This window comes from Salmo salar, chromosome ssa16, assembly GCF_905237065.1.
Source record: "Salmo salar chromosome ssa16, Ssal_v3.1, whole genome shotgun sequence".
NCBI lineage: Eukaryota > Metazoa > Chordata > Actinopteri > Salmoniformes > Salmonidae > Salmo > Salmo salar.
In genome coordinates, this window is record NC_059457.1 from 47,862,274 (window position 1) to 47,880,685 (window position 18,412).

At 48.4% G+C, this 18,412-nt stretch overlaps 1 protein-coding gene across 1 annotated transcript in view; it reads left to right on the forward strand.

Moving 5' to 3' along the window:
- Positions 1-18,412, forward strand: part of LOC106574011 (zinc finger protein GLIS1) — a 151,004-nt gene that overhangs the window by 86,603 nt on the left and 45,989 nt on the right. The window contains 1 exon segment of the mRNA XM_014149511.2: positions 18,196-18,357. Within this exon segment, the coding sequence (XP_014004986.2) occupies positions 18,196-18,357 (162 nt within the window).

An 18,412-nucleotide genomic window follows, 5' to 3' on the forward strand; every position in this document is an offset into this window, starting at 1 on the left:
CAGACCAGCCTCCAGACCACAGCCCCAGGACTCCCTCTCTACTCAGACCAGCCTCCAGACCACAACCCCAGGACTCCCCCCTTTACTCAGACCAGCCTCCAGACCACAGCCCCAGGACTACCCCTCTACTCAGAACAGCCTCCAGACCACAGCCCCAGGACTCCCCCTCTACTCAGACCAGCCTCCAGACCACAGCCCCAGGACTCCCCTCTACTCAGACCAGCCTCCAGACCACAGCCCCAGGACTCCCTCTCTACTCAGACCAGCCTCCAGACCACAGCCCCAGGACTCCCCCCTTTACTCAGACCAGCCTCCAGACCACAGCCCCAGGACTACCACTCTACTCAGACCAGCCTCCAGACCACAGCCCCAGGACTACCCCTCTACTCAGACCAGCCTCCAGACCACAGCCCCAGGACCCCCCCTCTACTCAGACCAGCCTCCAGACCACAGCCCCAGGACTACCACTCTACTCAGACCAGACCAGCCTCCAGACCACAGCCCTAGGACTACCACTCTACTCAGACCAGCCTCCAGACCACAGCCCCAGGACTCCCACTCTACTCAGACCAGCCTCCAGACCACAGCCCCAGGACCCCCTCTACTCAGACCAGAACAGCCTCCAGTCCACAGCCCCAGGACTACCACTCTACTCAGACCAGCCTCCAGACCACAGCCCCAGGACTCCCACTCTACTCAGACCAGCCTCCAGACCACAGCCCCAGGACTCCCACTCTACTCAGACCAGCCTCCAGACCACAGCCCCAGGACTCCCCCTCTACTCAGACCAGCCTCCAGACCACAGCCCCAGGACTACCACTCTACTCAGACCAGCCTCCAGACCACAGCCCCAGGACTCCCACTCTACTCAGACCAGCCTCCAGAACACAGCCCCAGGACTCCCCCTCTACTCAGACCAGACCAGCCTCCAGACCACAGCCCCAGGACTACCACTCTACTCAGACCAGCCTCCAGACCACAGCCCCAGGACTCCCCCCTCTACTCAGACCAGCCTCCAGACCACAACCCCAGGACTCCCCCCTCTACTCAGACCAGCCTCCAGACCACAGCCCCAGGACTACCACTCTACTCAGACCAGCCTCCAGACCACAGCCCCAGGACTCCCACTCTACTCAGACCAGCCTCCAGACCACAGCCCCAGGACCTCCCCTCTACTCAGACCAGACCAGCCTCCAGACCACAGCCCCAGGACTACCACTCTACTCAGACCAGCCTCCAGACCACAGCCCCAGGACTCCCCCTCTACTCAGACCAGCCTCCAGACCACAGCCCCAGGACTCCCCCTCTAATCAGACCAGCCTCCAGACCCCAGCCCCAGGACTACCACTCTACTCAGACCAGCCTCCAGACCACAGCCCCAGGACTCCCCTCTACTCAGACCAGACCAGCCTCCAGACCACAGCCCCAGGACTCCCCCTCTACTCAGACCAGCCTCCAGACCACAGCCCCAGGACCTCCCCTCTACTCAGACCAGCCTCCAGACCACAGCCCCAGGACTCCCCTCTACTCAGACCAGACCAGCCTCCAGACCACAGCCCCAGGACTCCCCTTCTTCTCAGACCAGCCTCCAGACCACAGCCCCAGGACTCCCCCTCTACTCAGACCAGCCTCCAGACCACAGCCCCAGGACTCACCCTCTACTCAGACCAGCCTCCAGACCACAGCCCCAGGACTCCCCCTCTACTCAGACCAGCCTCCAGACCACAGCCCCAGGACTACCCCTCTACTCAGACCAGACCAGCCTCCAGACCACAGCCCCAGGACTCCCCTCTACTCAGACCAGCCTCCAGACCACAACCCCAGGACATCCCCTCTACTCAGACCAGACCAGCCTCCAGACCACAGCCCCAGGACTCCCCCTCTACTCTGACCAGCCTCCAGACCACAGCCCCAGGACTCACCCTCTACTCAGACCAGCCTCCAGACCACAGCCCCAGGACTACCCCTCTACTCAGATCAGACCAGCCTCCAGACCACAGCCCCAGGACTCCCACTCTACTTAGACCAGCCTCCAGACCACAGCCCCAGGACTCCCACTCTACTCAGACCAGCCTCCAGACCACAGCCCCAGGACTCCCCCTCTACTCAGACCAGCTTCCAGACCACAGCCCCAGGACTCCCCCTCTACTCAGACCAGACCAGCCTCCAGACCACAGCCCCAGGACTCCCCTCTACTCAGACCAGCCTCCAGACCACAACCCCAGGACTCCCCCTCTACTCAGACCAGACCAGCCTCCAGACCACAGCCCCAGGACTCCCCCTCTACTCAGACCAGCCTCCAGACCACAGCCCCAGGACTCCCCCTCTACTCAGACCAGCCTCCAGACCACAGCCCCAGGACTCCCCCCTCTACTCAGACCAGCCTCCAGACCACAGCCCCAGGACTCCCCTCTACTCAGACCAGCCTCCAGACCACAGCCCCAGGACTCCACTCTACTCAGACCAGACCAGCCTCCAGACCACAGCCCCAGGACTCCCCCTCTACTCAGACCAGCCTCCAGACCACAGCCCCAGGACTCCCCCTCTACTCAGACCAGACCAGCCTCCAGACCACAGCCCCAGGACTCCCCCTCTACTCAGACAGGAGTACAGAGTACAGACACTAGTACTGTCCAGAAAGAAGGATGGATGTTTTGGAGTGAAATAAAACATGTGTGTGTGTGTGTGTGTGTGTGTGTGTGTGTGTGTGTGTGTGTGTGTGTGTGTGTGTGTGTGTGTGTGTGTGTGTGTGTGTGTGTGTGTGTGTGTGTGTGTGTGTGTGTGTGTGTGTGTGTGTGTGTGTGTGTGTGTGTGTGTGTGTGTGTGTTGACATATGCCCCATATGTTGACATATGCACTGTAGTGTTCAGTGGCTACTTTAGGTTGGCTAGCTAGCGGGAGACATTTGAAGGTTTCGAAAGGAAGAAGACGCCAGAAGGTAGTGGTGAGCGATTAGTGCTTTTTGAGGTCGGTTCGGTTTTGGTTAGATTATTAAAAAATAATCACAGCTTTCAGTTTGGTTTTATTTTTTTAAACATTAAATGCACTATTCATTATGTGTGTTGAATGCTGTAACAACACAGAATAAAACAATTAATACAAGTCCCTTGATGGTAGTGACTGGCCATTACTGCTTATCACTTATTAACCCTACTTTATTCACAATACTTTACTTTAATACAATATCAAGCTCCCGACTATTCCTCTCTTTGCATTGGTGGATACATCTCGTTATTCAAATACTTTTTTGAAAATATTTGATGAGGGGTGTTGACGTCAACCGCCTGTATTCAATGGAGAATGAGATGCTATGCTAGCCTCATCAATGTGCATAGACCGGCTCGAATGTCAACAGGGAAAACACAAAGTTGCCAGAATTTAAAATTAAATTCAGGTCACTCAATTTGTTGTTTAAAAAAACTACAATTGTTTCAAAGTTATGTAATCCCCAATGACTTCAGAAGAGAATCAACTCAATACTCTGTGTGATGTATCTGAAAGTCATTTGGTACGTTGTGTAGGTGAATGTGATGCATATTTGGGAGCGTTTTCATAGCGTTTGTAGCATTGGCAGAACATTGCGCTCTGTAGCATTGACTCATAGCTGGAATCCAGAAGGGCAATTAGAGCTGGGAGCGTTCCCCAGCAAAGTCTTCAGTCCTCTAGGCCAGCGAGGATGTCCACACTCCCTACAGGCCCCGTCTGTTTACACTGTTAAGCCTCGGCCTTCACTCTGCCTGTTTTAATGGAGCTTCACTGTTAACATAGATGAATATAAGGAGGCCTCTCCTGACAGAGAGAAAGAGAGAGAGACCAGAGAGAGACCAAAGAGAAAGAGAACGAGAGAGACAGGAGAGAGACCAGAAAGAGAGAGAGACCAGAGAGAAAGAGACCAGAGAAAGACCATAGAGAGAGAGACAAGAGAGAGAGACCAGAGAGAGACCAGAGAGGGACCAGAGAGGGACCAGAGAGGGACCAGAGAGGGACCAGAGAGAGAGACCAGAGAGAGACCAGAGAGAGAGACCAGAGAGAGACCAGAGAGGGACCAGAGAGAGACCAGAGAGAGACCAGAGAGAGACCAGAGAGAGAGACCAGAGAGAGAGAGAGACCAGAGAGAGAGACCAGAGAGAGAGACCAGAGAGAAAGACCAGAGCGAGATCAGACCAGAGAGACCAGACCAGAGAGAGACCAGATAGATACCAGAGAGGGACCAGAGAGAGACCATAGAGAGAGACCAGAAAGAGACCAGAGAGAGAGACCAGAGAGAGAGAGACCAGAGAGAGAGAGACCAGAGAGAGAGAGACCAGAGAGAGAGACCAGAGAGAGACCAGAGAGAGAGACCAGAGAGAAAGACCAGAGCGAGATCAGACCAGAGAGACCAGACCAGAGAGAGACCAGAGAGAGACCAGCGAGACCAGAAAGAGAGAGACCATAGAGAGAGACCAGAAAGAGACCAGAGCGAGAGACCAGAGAGAGAGAGACCAGAGAGAGAGACCAGAGAGAGAGACCAGAGAGAGAGAGACCAGAGAGAGAGAGACCAGAGAGAGAGACCAGAGAGAGAGACCAGAGAGAAAGACCAGAGCGAGATCAGACCAGAGAGACCAGACCAGAGAGAGACCAGATAGAGACCAGAGAGGGACCAGAGAGAGAGAGACCATAGAGAGAGACCAGAAAGAGACCAGAGAGAGAGACCAGAGAGAGAGAGACCAGAGAGAGAGAGACCAGAGAGAGAGAGACCAGAGAGAGAGACCAGAGAGAGACCAGAGAGAGAGACCAGAGAGAAAGACCAGAGCGAGATCAGACCAGAGAGACCAGACCAGAGAGAGACCAGAGAGAGACCAGCGAGACCAGAGAGAGAGAGACCATAGAGAGAGACCAGAAAGAGACCAGAGCGAGAGACCAGAGAGAGAGAGACCAGAGAGAGAGACCAGAGAGAGAGACCAGAGAGAGAGAGACCAGAGAGAGAGAGACCAGAGAGAGAGACCAGAGAGAGAGACCAGAGAGAGAGAGAGAGAATGAGAGAGAGAGAGACCAGAGAGAGAGACCAGAGAGAGAGAGAGAGAATGAGAGAGAGAGAGAGAGAGAGAGAGAGAGAGAGAGAGAGAGAGAGAGAGAGAGAGAGAGAGAGAGAGAGAGAGAGAAAGAGAGAGAGAGAGAATGAGAGAGAGACCAGAGAGAGAGAGAGAATGAGAGAGAGAGAGAGAGAGAAAGAGAATGAACAACATCACAGCAACATCTGGAGATGAGGCACACTTTGCCAGAGTGGATAATTTTGTCATGACACAGGCACCTAGAATGATTCACCTGCTGTGTTGTGGCATTGTTAAGACCCCATTGTTTGGTGGTACTGGCTTGGTTTAGTCAGATACGTAGACATCTGATTTACATTCATCCCAGAGAGTTTTACACCCCTCCAGTGACGCTCTAAGGTCTCCAGAAAAGGATCCTGTACAACTTCAAACATGTGTTTCACATTTGATCAGTTCAGCTTTGGAATTAGTTTAACATAGATGTGAAAGTTTTATTCTGGATTAATAACCAGTGGTTTTGTTTCTGTACAGAATTAGGTCTAAGTCTGGAAACTTTTTATTGTTTCTCTTGTCTTATGCTAGCTTTGGTATCTGTACTACCAGCAATATAGATTGTGACACGTAGGATCGACCCTTTCAGATTGCATTCGATCCTTTTCAAATGGCATAATGAAGCACAACGGCATAATGAAATAATGAAATCTGTGTTGCAGATGTGCCAAGTTTTATATTTTAAAGGGATAAAGCCAAGATTAGATTAGGTCATGCACAATTTGGTGCACCGATGGAATTGTAAATGGATATTGCATGTGAAATAATATACTATCGTAATGTAGTCAGCGCTCTCGTTTGCGTACCTTGTGCGGCCAGCAAGTGCCAGGCCCAGTCTCATGTTACGCCTAACATAAACAAGTGTCTGATGACAAATGTCAAGGAAAATATTCCATAAATATGAAAGCGTTTACTGTGGAACACCAATTATAACACTGGAATCTCGCAATTCTCTGCAGTTGACAGGTTACTTTTGTCCAAAGTAATTGCTCAGGAACAGAGACTGTTTTTGCACTTAAATGAATGTGTTTGCAGCCAGGCAGCAGAAGCAGTAACACAGATTGGTAGTGGATAGGGAATGACTTATTAAATATGAACATGGAACCACTTGCTGAAATGTGGATCTGAAATGATTTATTGAGAAGTGAATGCTTGGAGATCTGCTGACATGTGAATGCGGGTGATATACTTGAACCTTGAAAAGGACTGACACATTGAGCGCTGATTGCACAAGAGATATATCACAGCCAGCTGTAGCCCCACTTTGATGTGAAACTGGACTCCCGACACCCAGAGAGAAAATAAAAGATGACCATGGCACACTCAGGACTGAACAAACCGAGAGGGCACCGTTAGCAACCGCCGCTCCATTCTCCGTTATCCATAAGGCTCTCATGGTCTGGTCGTTCTCCAGCAGAGTGAGTGATGTCCACCCGCTGTTCACTGTTCGATCACTTTCCGGGGGACTGCAAGTTGCGCAGAAGGCCAATTCTCCATCTTCCCTCATCCCCTTGCTGGACTAGCGCTGGGGGGTGATCACAATGCCATCTTGACCTATTGGTCAATTTCACAGCCAGTGTTTTCTCTCTGAATATCATGGTGCCCCTGGGGTCAAGGTGTTTGGTTTGGCAGCCCACGGCACCTCTGAAATGTTTATTTGTTGTCACATCGGCGTTATAGGGTGGCGCGAGGCTAAGCAGCTGTGTCAACTCTCCCTGTGTGGACAAGCAGGGGTTTGCCAAAAAGGGAGAAGGGTACTGAGATAGAGGGGTGGAGGGATGGTAGAGGTGGAGAAGGAGAGAGGGGAATGGTAATAAGGTTAGGGAGAGACGGATGATGCACGAGAGACCGACGTCAGAGCAACAGGCGAGGATGGCGAGGGGGAAAATGAAGAGGTTGCACAGAGAAACAAAGTGAATTAACGCTTAGTATGAGTCAATCTGCTTTTACATCGATCAATCTGGTAGCAAAAGTATCAAAGTGATCAACTAATAAATAAAACAATGAATTGAATAATAATTGCACATGTACCTGTCATAACAGCCAATAGGTAGCTGAATCCATCCACTTGTATAACAGTCCCCATTGTCTGACTAACTACAGTCTAAAGGAAGAGGAGCTTTGCGCAGACAGGTGTGGAGAGGAGAGGACAGGAGAGGAGAGGATAGGACAGGAGAGGACAGGAGAGGAGAGGATAGGACAGGAGAGGGGAGGATAGGACAGGAGAGGACAGGAGAGGAGAGCATAGGACAGGGGAAGACAGGAGAGGACGGGAGAGGACAGGAAAGGACGGGAGAGGACAGGACAGGAGAGGAGAGAATGGGAGAGGACAGGAGAAGACAGGAGAGGATAGGAAAGGAGAGGACAGGAGAGGAGAGGACGGGAGAGGAGAGGACGGGAGAGGACAGGAAAGGAGAGGATGGGAGAGGACGGGAGAGGACAGGAGAGGACAGGAGAGGACGGGAAAGGAGAGGAGAGGACAGGAGAGGATGGGAGAGGACGGAAGAGGATAGGACAGGAGAGGAGAGAACAGGAGAGGACAGGAGAAGACAGGAGAGGATAGGAGAGGAGAGGACGGGAGAGGACAGGAAAGGAGAGGATGGGAGAGGACAGGAGAGGACAGAAGAGGATAGGATATGAGAGGATAGGATAGGAGAGGACAGGAGAGGACAGGACGGGAGACGACGGGAGAGGAGAGGATAGGAGAGGAGAGGAGAGGAGAGGCGCTGGGGGGATGGAAGCAAGTGTGAGTGAGAGGTCCTGGACAGATTGAGCCCAGGGTGTCAGAGAGGGGAGAGAGGAGGCTGCTCTCAGACTGGTCATAGACAATACTGTATAGACTGGGAGTAACATCATTCTAGCCGCCGGCTCAAAGGACATATCGTGTTTAGGATTTTCACTGACGTCCCCCCACTCCGCATGGTTCAAGTTACGGGGAATAGGTTTATAATTAATGCCTTGATTGTCTACTAATGACCATGGTACCAGGGTTGTGTAATACACTCTAATTAGCTATTAGAAATGGTTAGGGCAGTAAGAGTAAACACAGGGACAGTTATCAGAGGAAGATATACGGCTCAATGAAACACAGTCATGTGCCACCAACTCTGAATAATCAGGTTTTAAAAACGCCTCTCAACAAATGAGTATTCACAAGAGTAGAGATAATAAATGATTTTCTGTAACCAAAACCAGTCTTTCTTTCCCTATGGTCATTGATCTAACCAGAGTCTTAAGGCCTCAGTAAGACTCTGGCTGTAACCAATAGACAAGCCCTCCAACTGAACTTCTCACAATCTCAAATGGACTGACATTTCAGAAATATTGTTGCTTTTTTGTGGAAACTGGTAACTTGTCATGGAAATGGACAGTTGCAGTTGAATGCTAACATTGACATTTTAGTATACTCAAGGGCAGATCAACAAATGTTTTACCTAGTCAGCTCAGGGATTCGAACCAGCAACCTTTACGGTTACTGGCCCCATGCTCTTAACCGCTAGGCTACCAGCCACTAACAGTAAAGGTCAACAGATCAGCAAATAAGGCATATCCTTTTCTCTTTTCACTTCTATGAAAGAGGGAAGGACTGTACTATGGTATGAGTGTGATCCCCACTTTCCTCTTTCTTTCAACCCGGTTCACAAACCCAGCGATGCCCCGATCACCAGGAAATCACATCTTAGCTCTCTAATGTCATGCAGGGCCTGGAAGCTGGTACACATGTGAATGCAAGCCCCTGAATCTCAGCAGGTTAAGTGTTTCCATGAAGACTCGACTCACTGTGTATTCTGAAGCCAAACTTACCCAAAGTAGTTCTATACCAGTCTCCCATAGCAACAAGGGTACAAATCCATCATATAGTTCCTCATCAATCTACATAAAAAGAGCTAGGAATCATCCAAAATGGTACCCTATTCCCTTTATAACTTTTTACCAAGGCTCATAGGGCTCTGGTCAAAAGTAGTGCACTACATAGGGAATAGGGTGCTATTTGGGATGCAGGCCTAGCTGATGGGTCATTATGCTGGACGCCTCATTTAGTCATCATAGGAATGCTTCCTGTTATAGACGGTACCATACACAGATTTTTCATCTGCCCCAAACTATGCAGGCCGGCATGAGTACAAAATGGCTGTTTGGAAAGAATTTCTTGAGTAATTTACATGACTACTTCCTCCCACCAATTTATCGGCTGAGCAAGCTATTGCATCGGCAGCGCTCGCTCACTCAGCACTCAGCGCTCGCTCACTCAGCGCTCGCTCACTCAGCGCTCGCTCACTCAGCGCTCGCTCACTCAGCGCTCGCTCGCTCACTAACAGTCCTGCCTTAGTTAGTCACTTCTGGTGTGTACTGTGTACTTAGTGTACGTCTCACCATCAATAAATTAAGTGCTGCGAGAGTTTTAGCTGAGGATGAGGGGGAAAGACGCAAAATAAAAACAAAGTACACTGTGTGTGAATTCATCTACATCCAGCATCGAGAAATGGAAAGGAGAAAATAAATCAGGTCCTATCTTTGATTCAAATTAGGGCCCCTATTCGCAACAGATGAGTCTGGCTGCTAAAAGGCGTCCTGCTTGGCTGTGGAAATGATATGTGTAAACTATGTAATGTGAATGTTTTAGGGAAGCTGTCTTTAATTTGGTACCCTGACGAAGTGCATGAGAAACCTGCCTTTCCTTAGCTGTCTCGTTGAATCATACGGATATAATTTCATCCATTTACGTTTTTCTGCTGTTTTCTGTAGTTGCCACGGGGCATTTGGAAGTAGGCAGATTAAACGCACATGTTTCCCCAAGCCGCAGCCTGAGCACTCCGCTCCAGCCTCCCTCCACCGAACAGATCCTGAAATTGTCGCGGTTTTCCTCGTCGGTCAGTGAATAAAAAGGCACCTTGTGATAAACAAACACACTTTCAGCACCTATTTTTTTCCAGAATGGAACAATACTGAAAAGTAACCAGTATAATTGTTTTATTCTTGGTTGGTGGTGTGTTGGATTCCCAGATTTGGCCACAAGAAAACAGTTAACTTTATTAGAAGCTTAGGCAATTACGGAACCTCGATGCATTAGCTAATACCAATCAAAGCGGAAAACTGGTGGGTCTCGTTAAGGCCCAAAGTACCTATTGCTTTTACAAAAGGCCCTCTCAACATAAATGATAGTGGGTTTCATGCTAGTTAGCAGCCAAACATTTTAATCCCATTAGTTAGAAGCTGAGAAGCCTCCCATTAGTCAGAAACTGAGAAGCCTCCCATTAGTCTGAAGCTGAGAAGCCTCCCATTAGTCAGAAACTGAGAAGCCTCCCATTAGTCAGAAGCTGAGAAGCCTTCCATTAGTTAGAAGCTGAGAAGCCTCCCATTAGTCAGAAACTGAGAAGCCTCCCATTAGTCAGAAGCTGAGATGCCTCCCATTAGTTAGAAACTGAGAAGCCTCCCATTAGTTAGAAACTGAGAAGCCTCCCATTAGTCAGAAGCTGAGAAGCCATTAGTCACGTGTGCTCCCTCTCCGGCCTCTAGGTCACCAGGCAACTCGTTATGGCTCACACCTGTCACCATCGTCACCTCCCTGATTACCTGCCCTATATATGTCATTCCCTTTGTTTCTGTTTCAGTTTCATGTCTGTGTGCTGTTAGTGTTTCTTGTTTTGTATTACGTTGTGTTTATTTATTAAAACACTCACTCCCTGAACTTGCTTACCAACTCTCAGCGCACATCGTTATGAATGACACCTCACTTAAGGGAAGCATCAGGGAGCGTTTGTTGTTTTTTTTGTTTCTGTGGGAATGACGTTGGGTTCGGGAGCCGCTACAGGCTCTCATGCCTCAGCTAGATCGCCAGGCTCCCCTGCTACAGGCAGCTCGTCGGGCTTTCATGCTTTCACCGTATCGCCAGGCTCCCCTGCCTCCACTGGTTCGTCAGGCTCTCATGCCTCAGCCGGATCGCCAGGCTCCCCTGCTACAGCCGGCTTGACGGGCTTTCATGCCTTTACCAGATCGCCAGGCTCCCCTGCTTCCACCGGCTCGTCAAGCTCTTATGCCTCAGCCAGATCACCAGGCTCCCCTGCCGCAGCCAGGCTCCCGCGCATCAGCCGGGGTGACCGGTCCGCTCCTGATCCCCGGGATTGTCCCTTCGGTTGGTGTCCTGCAGCTGGAGCGGAACGCGCCGGGGAGGGGGTACCGTTACGTATTCTCTCTCTGGCGCACTAGGTCGCCATGCTCCTGTGTCTCAGCCGGACTGACAGGTTTCCCGCGCCTCAACAGAGGTGACCGGTCTGCTCCTGATCCCCAGGATCGTCATTTTGGTCGGTGTCCTGCGGCTGGAGCCGCGCGTCGGGGAGGGGTACTGTCACATGTGCTCCCTCTCCGGCCTCTAGGTCACCAGGCTGCTTGTTATGGCGCACACCTGTCACCATCGTTATGCGCACCTGCGCGTCATCAAACTCACCTGGACTCCATCACTTCCCTGATTACCTTCCCTATATATGTCATTCCCTTTGGTTCTTTCCTCAGGCATCATTGTTTCTGTTTCCTGTCTGTGTGCTGTTAGTGTTTCTTGTTTTGTATTATGTTCTGTTTATTTTATTAAAACACTCCCTGAACCGTCTCTCAGTGCACATCGTTACAGAAGCTGAGAAGCCTCCAGTCAAACGGGTGGCGGTGGTGAGAGCAGGCCAGAAACAGGACAGTGTCCTGGTGTTCTAAGGTAAACAGGAGGATTCCCCCATGTCAGCAGCAACACTGAAGACTATAGCTGTCGAGAGAAGAACTTTTGAAAGTTATTCCTCACAAAAAGCTAATTGAGGAGGTGAGGCCTTTGCTTACATGACCTCGGACCTAGTGAACCTCTTGAGAAAACTCTTTGTTTAATCTCTTTCTCCATCTCTTTCTCAAGGATTTCCATCAGAATCCTGTCTGAGATGTTGTCTGCGGCAGCTTTTTTCATCTCCAACACCACGCAGTAAACTGGCGGTTTGTTTCCATCCTCTCCAGCATCTCAGCTAGGCTCTTTCTAATGAGCTCTCTTTTGGAGGTTAGCGATACACTGTGGCCATTTAGGCGGCCAACTGTTTGGGCTACTCTCTGCCAGTCAGGAGTCATTTCCCATGAAGGCCTCAGGTGCGCTGCACCTCCACAGCCCAGTTCTCTGGGCCCATAAGATGTCTGCTGTGATTGACTGCCGACCCCTCAGCCATGTCAGAACCCCCCGTCACCCCAATGTTTACAGAGCTGCCCAAGTAGTCCTGTGGGATGGTGTCAAACGTGGCTCAGGCCCTGCTCACTCGCTCCCTTCGTGTGCTTATCGAGCCTGTTTACCTTAGAACCCACCATTCAGAGGGGAAAGCCAAACATGTTTAAAGCAATTAATGTGATTAGCGTCTAAACTGTTTTCACAAATAATAATATCAAAGGTGTGTTCAGGAGAAGCTGAAGCTCTGTGGTTTCCACACCTCGGCTGGCTCCGGGCCTCCCCACCCATACCTTCCTCCTTGTCCTCCTATTTTACTTCTATGCTCATCCATTTTTCTGAAAAATAAATAACAAAATTGTTTGTTATTTATTTTCGCTCCTTCTAAAAGAGCTTTGAAAGCTCTCTGATGACAGAAAAGAATGCAATACAACTTCAACCCAAGCCCCAGTCTTGCTTTAGACTTTGCCGACGTCTTCTCAGCAAGCTAGAAGACCATGCACAGTAAATGCTCTGAGTCAGTCAGTAAACCAATGTCCTGTGAATAATGTGCCCATGCCCAGCGGTGGTAGTAGGGGCCCCTGGTAGTGCACTATGTAGGAAATAGGCTGCCATTTGGGACACTGGCAGTGACTCACTGCCAGCCGACCTCGTGCGCTAATAGCCGTCTCTACACGATTATCACACCTTTCTCCAGAGACCCATAACTCTAATTTAGCCTTAAATTCGTATTACGCTTAAGAAAGCAATAAAAGACTGATTATTTCCCGTCTACATAAATACATACATTTGGCCCGTCAATAAGGGCTGTATTTGTTTTTAAACTCAAACGTTTGGCCCCATATTTCAGGAGTCAGCATGGTACATATCTGGCAGGACTGGCAGGCCAGTATAGATGGCTTCTTCTCTGGGATTTGATTAAAACTCCACCTCCTCTTTTCAGTCCTATACATTTTGATGACTCTGCCTCTAGAATAATACAGCTCCAGTTTGTATTGTGTGGTCTGACACTTTTAGATGTTTTCCAAGCCCTCAGGTCGAGGAGGCCTGAGCAGGCACACTTCTCTGCCCTGTGTTGATGCAGCAGGGTGGGCTGGTCATCATGGACCATGGCATCATGGACCACCCATCTCATGACATGGTGAAATGTAGTGTACACTACATGTACACTATACCGTACACTACATATCAGATCGTGTGACATTGGTTCTCTGTTTCTGTAGGAAATGTTTCCTTTCCCGCTCTGCATTGCGATTGACTGCCACACTGTGTATGTTTGTGTGTATGTGTGTGTTCATGTGTGTCCCTTCGTATGTGACATAGAAGATACTCAAGCACTTACAAACGATCCTGCTATCCAAACATCAACATACAAGACCAGAAGATTCCTTGGTCTCATCTGACTCACATAGTCATCAGCACAAAAGCTCTAAGCAACCCCATAGAGACTCATGTTTCTGTTGTGATAAGTGGACAGCTTAAAGCGCTTACACACACACACACACACACACACACACACACACACACACACACACACACACACACACACACACACACACACACACACACACACACACACACACACACACACACACACACAACCCAGGTCATTTGACCCACCTCTACATGGCAGGCTTAGGTTTCTCCCTTATTAAATGGATCAGGGCCTGTGAGTAGAGAGCCCTGCCTGTCCTAGCTGTGAATAGAGGGCTATGTCTGTCCTAGCCATGTCTGTCCTAACTTCTTTGGGATAGGGGGCGGTATTTTGACGTCTGGATGAAAAGTGTGCCCAAAGTAAACTGCCTGCTACTCAGGCCCAGAAGCTAGGATATGCATATAATTGGTAGATTTGGATGGAAAACACTCTAAAGTTTCTAAAACCGTTCGAATCATGTCTGTGAGTATAACAGAACTGAAATGGCAGGCGAAACCCTGAGCTCAAACCATAAAAATTAAACAAATCTGCATACCACTGATTTCAATGGCTGGCACTTTTATAATAGGGCAAAATCGTCCCCGATTGCAGTTCCTAGGGCTTCCACTAGATGTCAACAGTCTTTATAAAGAGTTTCAGGCTGGTTTTTGGAAAAGTAAGGGAGAAGTTGTAGTTTTTCTAAGTGGCTCCCATTTTGGCTGTAGTGTTACCAAGCGCATGGCCGAGAAAGCATGTTCTTTTTGTTTATCTCCGGTAAAGACAATAACAATTCTCCGTCTTAAATTGTATAATTTATTTGCGTATTAGGGTACCTAAGGTTTGATTATAAACGTTGATTGACTTGTTTGGATAAGTTTATTGGTAACGTTTGGGATTCATTTTGTAGGCATTTTCAAGGAGGGAAACCGAGTGGATTATTGACTGAAGCGCGCCAGCTAAACTGAGCTTTATGGATATAAAGAAGGACTTTATCGAACAAAAGGACCATTTGTAATGTAACTGGGACCTTTTGGAGTGCCAACAGAAGAAGATCTTCAAAGGTAAGGCATATATTACATCGCTATTTCTGACTTTCGTGTCGCAACTCCCTGGTTGAAAATGATTTGTTATGCATTTGTGTGCCTGGCACTGTCCTCAGATAATCGCATGATTTGCTTTCGCCATAAAGCCTTTTTGAAATCTGATTATCTGGATTAACAACAAGTTAAGCTTTATTTTGATGTATTGCACTTGTGATTTCATGAAAGTTAAATATTTATAGTAATTTAATTTGAATTTCGCGCTCTGCAATTTCACCGGATGTTGGCCAGATGGGACGCTAGCATCCCAATGATCCACAAGAAGTTAATAGAGGGCCCTGTCTATCCTAGCTGTGAATAGAGGGTCCTGTCTTTCCTAGCTGTGAATAGAGGTCCCTTTCTTTCCTAGCTGTGAATATACTGTAGGGCCCTGTCTGTCCTAGCTGTGAGTGAATAGAAGAGCCCATGTAAGAATGTTGAGCCCAGATCAGGACTGAAGGCCCATTAGAAGAATAGTGTCTCTCTCCTTGGGTGTAACCCAACACTCCCCAATCTTCCCCAGTGCACGTGCACACACATACACGCACACACAGTGTGTGTGTGTGTGTGTGTGTGTGTGTGTGTGTGTGTGTGTGTGTGTGGCGCACTTCTCTCGTCCCTGATCGGGTAGGTGGGGCCGGCAGAGGTAGGCGGGGCCAGTAGAACCCTCAGATTGCGTAATAGGTTAGGGTTATGGGCCGGCAGAGCCCTCAGATAAGGTAACAGGTAAGTGATTGTACAGGAAAGGGCCCTGATGCAATGCTCCTCAGTGGCTCCAAAGCCTCACATTGTTGTGGGCCATCCATGGCAGCCATGACTGATATTGATGTCAGGCTGACCATTGCCGCGTGTCACTGTGAATAGTTAAGGCGGATTAACCGAGTGGGATATGTCTACTGTACTTTAGCAGTGTTTACGATACCTCTGTTTACTGTACTGCACTACTGTTGACTGTACTGTACCACTGTTTACTGTACTGTATTGCACTGTACTACTGTTTAATGTGCTGTACCACTGTTTACTGTACTACCTTTTACTGTGCTGTACAACTGTTTACTGTACTACCTTTTACTGTGCTGTACAACTGTTTACTGTACTACCTTTTACTGCGCTGTACAACTGTGCTGTACAACTGTTTACTGTACTGTACCATTATTTACTGTACTGTACCACTGTTTACTGTACTGTGCCATTGTTTACTGTACTGTACGATACTACTGTTTACTGTAATGTACTGCACTGTACTACTGTTTACTGTACTGTGCAGTTGTGGCCAAAAGTTTTGAGAATGAAACAAATATACATTTTCTCAAAGTCTGCTGCCTCAGTTTGTATGATGGCAATTTGCATATACTCCAGAATGTTATGAAGAGTGATCAGATGAATTGCAATTAATTGCAAAGTCCCTCTTTGCCATGCAAATGAACTGAATCCCCAAAAAACATTTCCACTGCATTTCAGCCCTGCCACAAAAGGACCAGCTGACATCATGTCAGTGATTCTCTCGTTAACACAGGTGTGAGTGTTGACAAGGACAAGGCTGGAGATCACTCTGTCATGCTGATTGAGTTCAAATAACAGACTGGAAGCTTCAAAAGGAGGGTGGTGCTTGGAACCATTGTTCTTCCTCTGTCAACCATGGTTACCCCCAAGGAAACACGTGTCGTCATCATTGTTTTGCACAAAAAGAGCTTCACAGGCAAGGATATTGCTGTCAGTAAGATTGCACCTAAATCAACCATTTATCGGATCATCAAGAACTTCAAGGAGAGCTGTTCAATTGTTGTGAAGAAGGCTTCATGGCGCCCAAGAAAGTCCAGCAAGCACGAGGACCGTCTCCTAAAGCTGATTCAGCTGCGGGATCGGGGCACCACCAGTACAGAGCTTGCTCAGGAATGGCAGCAGGCAGGTGTGAGTGCATCTGCACACACAGTGAGGTGAAGACTTTTGGAGGATGGCCTGGTGTCAAGAAGGGCAGCAAAGAAGCCACTTCTCTCCAGGAAAAACATCAGGGACAGACTGATATTCTGCAAAAGGTACAGGGATTGGACTGCTGAGGACTGGGGTAAAGTCATTTTCTCTGATGAATCCCCTTTCCGATTGTTTGGGGCATCCGGAAAAAAGCTTGTCCGGAGAAGACAAGTTGAGCACTACCATCAGTCCGGTGTCATGCCAACAGTAAAGCATCCTGAGACCATTCATGTGTGGGGTTGCTTCTCAGCCAAGGGAGTGGACTCACTCACAATTCTGCCTAAGAGCACAGCCATGAATAAAGAATGGTACCAACACATCTTCCAAGAGAAACTTCTCCCAACCATCCAGGAACAGTTTGGTGACGAACAATGCCTTTTCCAGCATGATGGAGCACCTTGCCATTAGGCAAAAGTGATAACTAAGTGGCTTGGGGAACAAAACATTGATATTTTGGGTCCATGGCCAGGAAACTCCCCAGACCTTAATCCCATTGAGAACTTGTGGTCAATCCTCAAGAGGCGGGTGGACAAACAAAAACCCGCAAATTCTGACAAACTCCAAGCATTGATTATGCAAATTTGGCTGCCATCAGTCAGGATGTCGCCCATAAGTTAATTGACAGCATGTCAGATTGCAGAGGTCTTGAAAAAGAAGGGTCAACACTGCAAATATTGACTCTTTGCATCAACTTCATGTAATTGTCAATAAAAGCCTTTGACATGCTTGTAATTATACTTCCGTATTCCATAGTAACATCTGACAAAAATGTCTAAAGACACTGAAGCAGCAAACTTGGAAATTAATATCTGTGTCATTCTCAAAACTTTTGGCCACGACTGTACACACTGTACTAATGTTTACTGTACTGTACCATTGTTTACTGTACCACTGTACTACTGTTTATTTCACTGTACTACTGTTTACTGTACCATTGTGTACTGTACTGTACCACTGTTTACTGTACTGTTTACTGTACTGTACTATACCACTGTTTACTGTACTGTACCACTGTTTACTGTACTGTACCACTGTTTACTGTACTGTTTACTGTACTGTACTATACTATACTATACCACTGTTTACTGTACTGTACCACTGTTTACTGTACTACTGTTTACTGTCCTGTACTACTGTTTACTGTACTACTGTTTACTGAACTGTACCGCTGCTTACTGTACTTTACCACTATACAGTACTATTTTTTTACTATTTTTTTTATTTAACCTTTATTTAACTAGGCAAATCAGTTATGAACAAATTCTTATTTACAGTATAGTATAGTTTACAGGATACGGCCTACTGTTTACTGTACTGTACCGCCTTCATCTCATATTGATCTACTTTTCTTCCCCTGTCTCTCATCCTTTCTCCCCCCTCTCTCTCTTCCTCTCACTCTGTCTCTATCTCTCTGTGTTTTCCTGCTTGTGTGTGTGTGTCTATCCATCTATCCTCTCCTAACAGTTTGAGGGCTGCAACAAGGCCTTTTCCCGCCTGGAGAACCTGAAGATCCATCTACGGAGCCACACGGGGGAGAAGCCCTACCTGTGCCAGCACCCCGGCTGCCAGAAAGCTTTCAGCAACTCCAGCGACCGGGCCAAGCACCAGCGTACTCACCTAGACACGGTCAGAACACACGGAGACAGTCTCAACTGGTTCTACTCTCCTCTACTCCCACCTC